Source organism: Dendrobium catenatum, unplaced genomic scaffold (assembly GCF_001605985.2).
Source record: "Dendrobium catenatum unplaced genomic scaffold, ASM160598v2 fragScaff_scaffold_542, whole genome shotgun sequence".
NCBI lineage: Eukaryota > Viridiplantae > Streptophyta > Magnoliopsida > Asparagales > Orchidaceae > Dendrobium > Dendrobium catenatum.
The window spans coordinates 2,973,117-2,986,186 of record NW_021319004.1 but is presented as its reverse complement, the minus strand read 5'-3'; the positions used below and the strand labels follow the sequence as shown (position 1 = coordinate 2,986,186).

The 13,070-nt window shown below is 36.8% G+C and overlaps 2 protein-coding genes across 2 annotated transcripts; both read right to left on the bottom strand.

Moving 5' to 3' along the window:
* Positions 1-4,265: 4,265 nt before the first annotated feature.
* LOC110108515 (pollen receptor-like kinase 3) lies at positions 4,266-7,776 on the bottom strand. The gene is made up of 3 exons (XM_028694686.1): positions 6,672-7,776; positions 5,749-6,081; positions 4,266-5,024 (listed from the first exon to the last, which is right to left on the bottom strand). The coding sequence occupies exons 1-3, from the start codon at positions 7,738-7,740 to the stop codon at positions 4,357-4,359; spliced, it is 2,070 nt and encodes a 689-aa protein (XP_028550519.1). The 5' UTR covers positions 7,741-7,776; the 3' UTR covers positions 4,266-4,356.
* Positions 7,777-9,610: 1,834 nt separating this feature from the next.
* On the bottom strand, positions 9,611-10,275 carry LOC110108438 (RING-H2 finger protein ATL39-like). The gene is made up of 2 exons (XM_020839074.1): positions 9,769-10,275; positions 9,611-9,616 (listed from the first exon to the last, which is right to left on the bottom strand). The coding sequence occupies exons 1-2, from the start codon at positions 10,273-10,275 to the stop codon at positions 9,611-9,613; spliced, it is 513 nt and encodes a 170-aa protein (XP_020694733.1).
* Positions 10,276-13,070: the final 2,795 nt, after the last annotated feature.

Here is a 13,070-nt window from a genome sequence, read left to right as displayed (position 1 = left end):
AGATGGAGTATTGTTTAAGCGCGCAGGGGGGGGGGAGGAGCTCGGTTTGAAACTCGCTGAAGGCGCGGGCGGCCAATGCGGGTTGGGGCTCGGGCGGGGTAGGTTCCACGCGGAGTCGGGTTACGCCGGAGCGGGTTCCGGATGGGCTGGGCAGGAGCGGGGGAGTTCGAGGCGGTCTGAGCCGGAGCGGGTTCTGGGCTGGCCTGTACCGGAGCAGTTTTTTTTTTTTAATTTTCTTGACATTCCGGCGAAAAAAAATTCCGCCGGAAATATTTTTCCAGCGGAAAATCCGTCGGAAATACGCCGGAAATATTTCCGTCGGATTATTTTTGTCGGAAAATATTTATCGACGCGCGCCAAACCGGTGCACCAAAATCCGCCGGAAATCCGCTGGAAACCAAGAAATTCTGTCGGATTTTACGTGTTACCGGCGGATATGGTCCGCCGGTAATAGCGTGTTTTCCTGTAGTGATAGTATTCCCGGATTCCGCTCCGGGTCAAGTCGTCGGGCCGCGCGGTAAAGAGTAAGAGCACGTGGCTACATGTTATTGGCGGCCGAACGTAACTCTACGTCCGGTCAGAGGACGTAATAATTGTTCGAAAAAATCACGGATCTACTTAGCTTTGATATCCTTTAAGCTTCACTTCTTTTATTTCAATATTTATAATCAATAAACGATTCCATACGAGATATCTATGACAATTATTTTTCTTTAATAAAACTTATTAAAAAATCTTTAACTTACTACTTTAGACTTACATTATACAAATCTCTCTAATTTCTTAATTAAACTTAACATAACAGTTGTGTCCTGGAGTATTCGCGGCGGTAGAGAAATATAATATTTAACGTGTTAACTTTGTATGAAAATCCGAGATGCAATCATAAAATAGAGAGGGTGTAGCATTTACTAGACACCAATATTTTTACGTGGAAACCCCCTGAAAGAAAGAGGGGGGGGGACTACGGGGCCTAACCCAGCTTGAATGAATCCACTATTGCAGTTGATTACAAATGAGGCCCCTCCTTGGGGAGAGGCCTTAACATGATGTACATCTTATAGAGTACATTACATAATGTGAATACAAAGAATCACTGTTGATGTATTTGTTTGGTCAGACGGACTGTAGTCGGTGGGCGACATAAATCGGAAGAACCGTAGTCGACGGGAGAAGGAGGTCGGAAGGACTGTTGTCAGACGACGGAGGTTAGAAGGACGACGTCGGGTAGAAGGACGATAATAGACAAAAATCCAACATCGGATAGATGTCCGGCAAAAGTCCAACGTCAAACGACGATCGGGGAGAACTCCGGTGTATTCGGGCAAAACTCCAAAGTCATTTGGAGATTGGACAGAAATCCAACGTTACTTGGAGATCGGTGGAATTCCGGCGTCACTAGGAAGTTAGGCAGAATTCCGTGCGTCGCTAGAAAGTCTATGGAAATTCGGCATCACCTAGAAGTCGGGCAGAATACCGGTGTCAATTGGAAGTCGGGTAAAGCTCTGGCATCCCTTGGAAGTCGTGCAAAATCCTAGCAGTGGTCGAGGAGGAGTTTCTTCCCTCCTACCATTCTCTTCTCCTTCCTTCTCTTCTTCTTCTTGCTCCGGTCTCCTCTCAAGAGAAATGAGGGGTCTATTTATATATATTATGATAGTTGGTGGTTATCAACAGTGATAACTAGAAAATGGTAAATAGCTCTTTAGTTCTCTTAGCTATTATGCATCCTCCTATTTGAAAGCCACAAGTTGAGAATCAATGTGAAATATCAAATTTTAAACTTCACAATCTATGAAGACTTTAGCCTTTCCATGAGGGCTTCATATTCAATCACATTGTTGGTTGCCACAAACTTTAAGTGAAATCAATATTCTAAAATATTATTTTGAGGAGAAATATGAAGAATTCCTTCCCCCAACACAAGAACTTTCAAATGCTCCAGCCATCAATGTACCATATCCAATGAGGTGATAAATGTAATCAAACTCCAAAAGGGTGCTAAATATAATCAAACTCCAAAGTAAACTATTTAATGATCCTTATTTATTTCCTCAATTATAGATCATTTCCCCAATATTTTGGTTCTTTAATGATATCTAACTAAGTGAACTAGTTGGATTCATATCATTGAGGGGATTAATTTAACTATAAGAATCAAGATTTGAAGATCCTTTGATTATTCAATTAATGTCAATAAGCTTTTAAACAGGTTTCAGGTGCTTGATTTAGGCTAGTTTGGATTTAGACTAGATTATTTTTGGTGTAGACGGATTCTTTTCATTGAGACATTTAATTTGACTATAAATTTTTTGAAATACGAGTTCACATGAACCTAAATTTAATTTCAAAATTTTGTACTCAAACTTGCATTGAGATTTGTGCCCAATTAAAGCAATTCATCACTGATATTTTAAAGGGTTCATTTGAACCAGAGAAGTGTATTGAGGTAATATTTATCGAAATATTTTCTATTTTTATTAATAATGTATGCACTATATTACATTTCCTACATGACAAAAAAAAAATAACTGGATGATGATGGACTTTTTGCCAAACCGATTGAGCAATAAATTAGGCAGTTGGCTTGATGCATGATGACAACAATAATTTGGTGACAAACTAGAACTAATTGTCACTTGCAAAGTCTTGAGTCATCAAACAAAATATGCGATATCATAGACCACAATGCCTCAAATAAACGAAATCTAATGGATCAAAATTATGATAGTTAATTTATCCACAATTATTTCAAGAAGGTTCATGGATCAAATTTTAAACTATAAGAAATTGTGATAATATGACATTATTTTTATATCAAATTAATCAACTATTTTAGAATAGTCACACATAAATGACTCGCAAAATTTATGCACATTGAGGTTGTAGGAACTCTGAAAGCTTCAAATTTAGTGGGGGAACAACATGAAAATGTGTGTCAGATCTCAATGAGCACTACAAATGCATGGCTCACAAAGAGAGCTCCTTTTTGGCTTGGTCTGAAGGACCCCAACCAACTAATAGGGCAATAATGGATGTGGTTGCCACCTCTTAATTCTACATGCATGAACCCATCTAAGTAAAGAGGTCCACCCAATTTAGGCTATAGCTTATTCAGCCACAAACTAATCTAATTCATCAATTGCAGACTTATAGTCTTGTTTGAGCTCAAATTTGAGCAACGTATATGTCATTTGAATTTTCACATGATACAATAATTTTGATTGCAATTTTGCATCATTTAGAGTCTATTTGGACCCTTGAACTTTAAAAGCTATTTTGATTGCAAATTATTACTATTTATGTAAGTATGTCTCCAAAAAAAGTATAAAATAATAATATTATTAACTACTAAAAAGCTTTATAACATGCAATTACATGTACAACAAAAATAAAGTAAATCTAATTATATACCGAGAAAGACCTAATGATATTTATGTAATTTGACGAATTTTAAAATCTACTTCATTTAATCAACAGTCTTATTAGAATTTCTACACAATATAAGAAATAATATGGAATGGAAGCACTTAAACAAATCTTAGAAATTGAAGCATATTACCACAGTGAAAACCTATGAGGAATGAAATTAAATTGATGAATAACTTAAGCTCTTCTTGAGAAACTTTTATTTGTAATTAATAAGTTTTTTATAACTAAATACTCACCAAAATAAATTGATTTCTTATAAAAAGAATTATATCATATAATATATGAAATAAAATCAAATAGCTTAATAAATCCAATGAAATAAAAATTAAGCTCAAATTCATTACGTATAGCATCTCAACAAAATCTAAAATCTTTTCTTTTAAGAATATAAATGTGCTTGTAAGTCACCATAAACTTCCAAACAAAAATTAAATATATGAATCTGTTTAAAATTTTATAAGTTATAAATTAATTATTCTTAATTAATTCATTACGTATAGCATCTCAACAAAATCTAAATTCTTTTCTTTCAAGAATATAAATGTGCTAGTAAGTCACCATAAACTTTCAAACAAAAATTAAATATATGAATATGTTTAAAATTTTATAAGTTATAAACTAATTATTCTTAATTAATATAACAAAACATGATTAGAATATAAATGACAAAATTAATATTGTAATTATGAAACTAAAGCTCAAATAAATATCACATAAAATATATATAGGGATGGTAGAGTCAATTTGTTTTAACAAAATCAAATTTTTTAACAAAACCAGGCACGAAAATTGAGACAACCTATTATGTCTGTTTGTGAGTCGAGCATTAATGGAAAATAAATAAAAGTCAAACCAAGATCCTCATATAAAATTAAAAAAATTGAACGAATATACACCGCATGATCAGAATCAAAAGACTATGATAACTCACGATGATGAACCGGCATGCAACGAGCCATCGGTTCCCACCGAACCCGCCGCCTCCTCCCGGCTCGATCCCCCAGCCCCCACCGACGCGCCCGCCACAGCAACCGCAATTTCCTCAACAAGCTCCGCCGCCTCCTTCATCTCCGGTCTCTCATCCGGACTAACCTGTGTACACGCCGCACCAACCCGAAGTAACCTCACCATCTCCATCGTCGGCGCCGCCTTCGCCGTAATCACCGGATCTATAAGCTCAGCCTCCCGATGATCGGAGATCGCAGACGCCGTCCACTGCACGACATCCGTACCACCCTTGGTGTTATTCAAGTACTGAGACGGAAACTTACCCGTCAGAATTTCGAGGAGAACGACGCCAAAGCAGAAGACGTCGGATTTCGGAGACACGTGGCGGAGATGTTGGGCTTCGGGGGATTTGAAAGAGAAGAGGACGGTCGGGGCGACGTCGGGGTTGACGAGGGCGATGAGGCCGTAATCGGCGATTAGAGGGTCAAAAGTCGGGGAGATGAGGACGTTGGCGGTCTTGAGATTGCCGTGTGGGACTTCGTAGGAGACCAATTCCGCGTGGAGATACGCCATTCCTCTCGCGATGCCGAGGACGATTTTTAGACGAGTTGGCCAGTCTAAGGCAGCGTGATCCGCTCCTCGATCGCCTACACCGAACACGGTAATCACCAAATGAAATAATTAGGCAGAAATAATCAATTAAGAAGAAAATAATGTCTCAAAATTTATTACACAAATGTTCTCATAATAGCCATAAAATAAATCTAATGGTTATAATTTATATTAGGTTAAAAATTTAATTAGGATAATCTAAAACATCATTTCACAAATAAATAATATTAGCACATATTCAATATTAAGTTATCAAATCTATGTTGCATATATAATAGCAACAAATATAGTAAATGATAAAGAAAAATATTATATGTCAATATTATTTCTTAATAATATATAATTTAATTTTAAAATTGGAACAAATTTTGATTTATCACCCCATTGTTTCTCTTTATTATAACCTATTGCTCAAATATATAAAATATTGAAAATGATTTCAAAATTTATATATTTTACCATTAAAAAGAAGAAAATAAATTATTTTATCTTAATATAAAATATATTAAGATGGGCTTAACAGACATTCAATTGTATTGAGATTATTGCTACATATAGAATAGCACTCCTCTCAATATAAGGGTTCGTTTGAGACAGCTTTTCTTACTGCTTCTTAAAGTAATTTTTTAGTATTAAAATTTTAATTTTTGAACTAAAAAGTCTAAATACAACGATTAAAGTCAATTATATGAATTTTGCATTCAAAAGACCCTAAAAAAAAAAAAAAATTCCATGCATTTGTGATGCAATAGAGCATACCATGGAGTATATAAAGGAGACTTCCCTTTGGAACGTAGTCATATACTATAAGCTTCTCCTCTTTCCGGAAATGGTAAGCGAGCGGGGTTAGAACGTTGGGATGGTTAAGCCGTCCGAAACGCCTCATCTCGCCATCAAACAACTCCTTGTTTAGTCGGCTCAGCTCCCTCATCCTCTTCACTGCAACCGCGTGGCCGCCGGCCATAATGGCCTTGTAAGCTGAGCCCAAGGTTCCATTTCCGAGCACCTCCGCCGCCGACTTCATCAAATCCGGCAGCCCGAATGCCTCCCTTTGGCTGTTCACCATCACCAGCACGGCGCCGCTGCTTCCACCTGTTCATAGATTTTCTTTGAATAGAAAGATAATAAATATCGGAGGAATTAAAGTAATTTATGAAAAATGAATAAAAGAATATGATAATCATGAATAATATGAATGTTGTGGTAATTTTTTATATCCAGAATAATATGAATAGAACGAATATTCAGATCTTTAAAAAATTTGTGAAATTTAATATATCATAAATATCAGATGAACGATCAAATGTTCAATATTAAATAATCAAAAGAAATATTTACAATTTTTAATCTAATGAAGAATAAAATTTAGATTATAGAATTTGATAAAAAAATTTGTATAGAAAAAAAATTCGAAGCATTATTATAAAATTATTGCGGGTAAAATAATTTTTTTAAAAGTTATTGTAAAAAATATTTTTTTTTTAATCAATAAAAATAGTAGCCATAATCTAAAATATAAAATAATAAAAAAAATTGTCTCACTAAATCCAAAATTATATCAAAATTAATACAAAATATGATATAAAATTTTTCACTAATTTTAACAAAAAAATTAATGAATTTGAAGACTATGCTCATATAGTATGCATTTTTTTCATTTATATTGTATTTCTTAATCAAACCTCCACCACCACCAGATCCCCGGGCCAACCCGTAGCGCTTGTGCCCACTAGAACCATGCTCGTTCCCGTCATTCACCGGGCTCGCCGCCGCCACCGCCGTCACCGCACCCTTCTCCATATCGAATGCAGCCGCCTTTCGTCCACCGGCAGACTCCAAGTCGCTAACTTTTCTTCGTCTCTTAACGGCGGCAAATCCAATCGCCAACAGCACCAAAACTAACACCAATCCGACCACAATACCCACAAAATGTCCTCTATTGGCACCACCGGCAACAAAGGGCCTCAGCTTCGGCATCACCTTCGGCGCCGGCGCAATTATTTCTTCCTTCGGCGCAATTATTTCTTCCTTCGGCACCGGCGCTGGCGCAGGCGTAGGCACCGGGCAGGCTGGACCGGGCATCGGCGGCCCACATAATCTCTCATTACCCTCAAATGCCGACCACCCAAACCGCACAAGAGAAACCGGAACAGGTCCACTCAACTCATTATTGGACGCATTAAAAGACTGCAACAATGGCAGCTTTAAATCCGGCATCTCTCCAGAAAAGCCATTATCTTCAATATGAAGCTCCAACAAACTCTTAGCTTTCGATAAAGAAAACGGAACAGGGCCAGAGAAATCATTGTCGTTGATCCAGAGTTTCTTTAAATGATCCAAAGTGGAAAAAAGGTTGAGCGGGATGGGACCAGAGAAGCGATTATGGGAAAGGTAAAGTGATTTGAGAGCGTCTAAGCGGGAGAAATCGGGGATTGGGCCGGAAAGGGAGTTGTTGACGAAGCTAATGGAGCGGATGGAAGGGAAATGGGTGAGAGCTTGGATGTTTATGGTTCCGGTAAGGTTGAGATGGCCGAGACGTAGACCAGTGATGATGCCGTTGAAGCAGAGGACGCCGGTCCATCGAGGGAGGGCGCAAGGGGAGGAGCTGTTGGGTGAACCGGTGAACCAGGAGGAGAGGGAGGGTTCGGGGTTTTGGAAGGAGGATTTGAGGAGGAGGAGGGCGTCGGCATCGGTGAGGGAGAGGGAGATGGAGGGAAGAGAGAGGAGAAGAAGGAGAAGAACAGCGGCCATGGATGCGAACGGACGAGCACTGGCCGCCGTTCGTGGGGGAATTGGTGGTGTTTTTTTTTTTTAGTTTTTGTTTTTGTTATTTGATGTGGGGATGGTAATCCTGGCAGCTGGGAAATTAATTTTTGTTATTTTTTTTATTTTATGTGTGGTGTTGGAGAGGGTGTTGACTAAGTCAAATTAAATGGGTGGCAGGGAGGGATGCCACGTTGGATTTTTGGGTAATTTAGTTGCGCGCGAACGGTGGAGAATGATTTTGCCGTTTTATTTCTATTAGTTTTTCATTTGGAGAGCGTAGATTATTAATGTCTAGGAAAAGAAATTTTGTTGCGATAACATAAACATCCTAACGCTTGCGAGAACTTAGCGGTCCCATGGTTCTTCAAATCGTTGCAGAACCTGGGATCTCTCGAGCAAACTCTCCTTTTTAATCCCGCTGCCGTCTCCGGCGACGGCAAGACTTCTATGGAGCTCCGCCGCCAGCCTGCGAGGTTGTCGATGGATACGCCACTCACGCGGGAGGAGCAGGGGGAGGCGGAACAACGGTCAACGAGAACTGGCGTCGGTGCTGGCTAGCGGAGAGGAAGCGACGGTTGCCGCAAGCCTGAGAGTTGTTTGCATGATTCTCTCCTTAAAAATAGTTTGATCAACTCCTCTCATTTATTAGGCATAAATATTCACACTGCGAAATATTTATTACAAATTAAAAAATGGTGTCACAATTTTTTTTTTCATCTCAATAAATAAAAATTTCGTGAGGATATCTAATATAAATTATATTAAAATAGGCTAGAAAATATTAAACTTATTTTTTAGTTCAATTTAATATAATTCTTTATATACAATATTATTTTAAAATAAATTTAATTATTTTTAAGTTCATTTTAATATAATTACATCGATCTAGACAATTTAACAATATTGTTTAATTTGTTTTCGGGTGAAGAAACTGATGGATGATAAGCCCTTAAGAGATGGTCTTAAAACAACCTTATATTTTTATTAATTATTATTACTAAAGCTTGCGCTCAGCGGAAGTTTATTCTAGTCTTAGATGGCTTAACAATTCTTATATCTCATAATTTGAACGCTGCAGCCGTCCAAGCAGCTCTTAATCCTTTTTTTTTTTAAAGAAGAAACGCTGTCTATAAGCCAGTTAAAATCTTAGTTGACATAGCGGGCTACTCACATCCATTTACTAGAGCCTACGGTTAAGACTGACACTGCGGTCAACCTAACCGGCAGCTCTTAATCTTGTTCCATAAAATTTTGTGCACGCAATTTAACCCGATTATTAACTTCCTTGTTTCTTGAAATTAATGATCATTAATATATTATATTTATCAAAAAACACAAAAATCTCAAGCGAGAGACAATACTTACTTTTTTTTGGGACATTTAGGTCATTTAAGACAAACTCATACACACAACGCATACACAAAAACTCGAATCCAAGATCTCTTAATTGGAAGTATAAGCTCTCAACCAACAAATCAAGGTGAGCTGTGTGAGACAATACTTACTCATTATTCTTAGTGGAATACTGACATACATTAAAAAAAGAAAATAATGACATACAGAAAGGAAAATCGAGAAAAGAGAACCACAGAATCTTTACATGGCACAGATAGATTAATCGAAGGAGCTGTCGAAAGGCCGCAAAGCTCCTTATAAAGTATTAATTATTGCATGTTCATTTCAGCGTTATCACTATACATATATGGCTCTAAATATCCTTCAAGCACACAAACGTAATAGGTTAATAGACTACTTAATAGGCTAATAAACACCGTATGTATATCAGTTTAAGTGATTTACCTCTTCTCTGTGCTCCATACCCAACATTTCCAACGTAAACTGTATGAAGAGATATCTACGCCTGTTCAATTCCAGTTGGAATTTATTAGAATGTAATAATAACACTAAACATTTATGACCTTAAGCAGCTACTTGTACATTAGTGATATAAGCAGGAGTTTAAACTAATCCGCGGTTCTCCTTAGTGTTATTATTACATTCTAATAGAGTTACCTCGGCCAAAGGTGTCTGCATGAACTCAAACACCACCAACGATCGGCACAACGGACAAGTCGGTCGCCGGAGCAGCCAAGGATCCACACAGGTTGCATGGAATAGATGCCCACATTCCGGCAAAAGCCGCAAAGCCTCGGCCTCCTCCTCCTCCTCATAGTCGACAAGGCAAATCGAGCAGCAAGTAGCGCCGACCGCCCGTGGATCCTGACTGATGGCTTCGGCGTAGGTGAGCTCAGGTCTTCTACTGATCGTGGCAGTGTCGACGTTGCGTTCGGGCAGAAGGGGAGGGGAAGCGGCGACGTGATAACAAACTATGTAAATGATGTATGTGAGGATGAGGATAAGGAAGAAGATGGCAATGAAGGTTCCGACGGCGTGACTCATTCTGAAGGAAACGAGCGGATTTAGCTCCTTTTCAAGTAGGCGTCGTTCGTATCGTCGATGCTTGCCGGCGTCAACGGCTACAAAGCAGTTGGCTGAGGTTGCTTCACGACCGCTTGCCATTGAACAGCGAGGACGAGGAGGGCTATATATTCGCTGGGTCACTGGGCGGGCGTTGCTCGGTCTTCAGGTTAGATACTAACTAGAAATAAATGGTAATGAATAATTAAAAACAAGCATGAAAGCTTATACGCAACCGACTAATATGAATAATTCTTAATTCCCTTCACCAGCTTTGTGGACGAACCAAACCCAGACAGCCATTTAAGCTCACTAAATCTTCCTAAGCTTAAATGGTTGGCGAAGAGAATTAAGAATTATTCATACATATTAGGCAGATGCGTATAAGCTTCCATGGCTATTTTTTAATTATTCATTACCATTTATTTCTTGTCAGTATCTAACTTGAAGACCGAGCGCCCGGTGACCCAGCAGATATACAGCCCTCCTTCGACATCTCTCTTACTCCAATCTCCTGACTCCACTCCAGAATCCGCTCCTCAGAAGGTGGTAAAATGGAAAGCTCGGGATCTCGCTTTGAAGTACATATCCGTGGAGCTAGAAAAGATGACCTTTTACCAGCGGACAAAGAAAAATGTAGCAGTTCGGCTCCGCCATCCATTTGGATCTCAAAAATTTTTGAGGCCAACAAGAGCGTGTCAATGATGACCGTGGATGTTTTACTCTTATTCTTCCTTCTTCTCCTCCGGCAAGAAGAATGTCCCCTCTTCAGTTGCGAGAAGCAGCACGTAAGAGGAAATTAAAAGTACGTAGGTCAAGAAAAACAGAGGAGGGGACGGGGAATAGAGAGATTGCGGAGGAAGAAACCTTGAGAGATCGAGAAGCAACAGACTTCAATTTGAGCTGGAACGAGACTTTTAAAAAAATAATATATAATAAAATTATTTTAAATAAACTTTCTAACTTAGATTATTTGGCTATTTGCATACATATACAAATTTTTTAATTTACTTTGAATAATAAATTATTAAATTTAATCTTTCTAAATTAATCGAATAGAGTTAAAATTTTAAATTATTAAATTATTAAAAAAATTAAAAAACTTATTAAATTTAACAAATCAAAATCTTACATATATCTAAAAAAATATAGATTTAACCAAAAAAAGTTTAGAACTACAAATTATATAATGTATAGATCTAACTTAACAATTTTTCAAGCTCTAACAATCTAAAAAAAAAAAAAAAAAAAACCCAAAGTAATTTCCCAAAAAATAAAAAATATATATATAATTGATCGAGTTTCAAAATAAAGTTTGTAGGAGTAAGAACAAAGAGAGAAATGACGACTATGATTTAATTCGATTTATATTTTTATTTGTTTCTAACGGATCGATTACTAAACATTTCCATAACTTAGATCAGACAGTACGCAGGACTTTGAAATCGGTAGAAAATTCCACCATAAAAAATGTTCAAGTCCGCCAATTTCTACTGTCGGAATGATATAATAGGCTTGTTTCTTGTAGTAATAGAAATCATAAAAGGTTAAATTTGAGTCAAATTAATGCAAATATATCTATATAAAAGCAATAGAAGAAATAAATAATGGAAATATAATAAAATAGAATATCCTGAATAATGAGGATATATTACATGAATAAATACTAAAGCTTCTTACTATAAATATCGCATGGCAATGACTAATTCAATTCACTCTATTTTATTCATAGAATTAGAAATTTATGCGTGTTTTAATTATAATGTAAACTAAAATTATGTTTTGAAAAACTTTATTGCTCTTTGGTAACTTGTAAAAGAAGTTTATGAGTTTTTTTTTTTTTTTTTTTCCGGCAAAGTGTTTTTTTTTTTTTTTTTTTTTTTTTTCTGCAACGTAAAGCTAGTATTTGAAATACGACGATGGCTAGCGATGGTAGGTAGCCGTGGTGGTGTTGACAAGTGTAATAGTGGGTTGTGACGATAGCATCAATGATGGTGACTAGTAATAGCATTGGTGATGGTGTTTGGCCGTGGCTATGAGCGAAGCTTCACATTTTAATTTATTTGAAATTAAAATCAAATAATTTTTAAATATATTGAAAAAACTATTTGAGAATTTTCAAATACGTCAAATATTATTATGCATTTGAGTTTCTTTCAATCAAAATTTTGAAATTTGAAAACCACCTTGTGGGCTTTTAAAATTCATGCTAAAACAGTGGAATACCTCGATCTAATGCTAGTTGAATTAGATAATAGAAGAAGAAAACGAGAAGAAATACATGAGAGGTGTTTTCTTCCCCCACCCCCAAGAGGGTATTTCTAGATTCAAAGGAATAGGATAGATGAAAGGATATTTTAAAATTTGCACAAATTTTTTAAATGTTAAAAACACATATTTTCAAAGTTTTCAAGTTTCGATGTCTAAATATAGAGGGCAAAAGTACTGATATATCACCAAAAAAATCGCCTTGATCGGACAAAAATCTCAATGCAAAAAATATATCAGAAGCATACAAAATTAAATTTGTGGTCATTTGAACTTTGATTCAAGCTAGCTTATAGTCAAATTGAACATCTCAAGGAGTCGAACCCAATGACACTAAATTCAGTCAGATCTAAGCTTAAATGAGCTTAAATCAATTTTAAAGCTTCAAAACATTAATTGGATGACCAAATGATATCCATATATGACCATTTTATTGTCGAATCGAGGGGTTCGATGAGAAATTGAACCATGTTGTTGGATATCAACTATCATATTGATGTTTTATACTCTTCCTCTTCTTCAACAGTTAAGAAAGGAAGACCTTTGTATCACTTGCAGCATAGTAGATTTTACAGTTGAGCTAGGCCCTATTTTTTTCCCTTTTTGTTTCTAGCATGCAACAATAATTA

What these genes read in the sequence shown, in the direction of transcription:
- LOC110108438 (XM_020839074.1), bottom strand. Translation starts at nt 10,275, where the DNA reads ATGGCAAGCGGTCGTGAAGCAACCTCAGCCAACTGCTTTGTAGCCGTT.
- LOC110108515 (XM_028694686.1), bottom strand. Translation starts at nt 7,740, where the DNA reads ATGGCCGCTGTTCTTCTCCTTCTTCTCCTCTCTCTTCCCTCCATCTCC. An exon ending in GGGATCTGGTGGTGGTGGAG is followed by an intron (nt 6,082 to 6,671) that starts GTTTGATTAAGA and finishes ATCTATGAACAG; the next exon opens with GTGGAAGCAGCGGCGCCGTG. An exon ending in TCTCCTTTATATACTCCATG is followed by an intron (nt 5,025 to 5,748) that starts GTATGCTCTATT and finishes TGTTCGGTGTAG; the next exon opens with GCGATCGAGGAGCGGATCAC.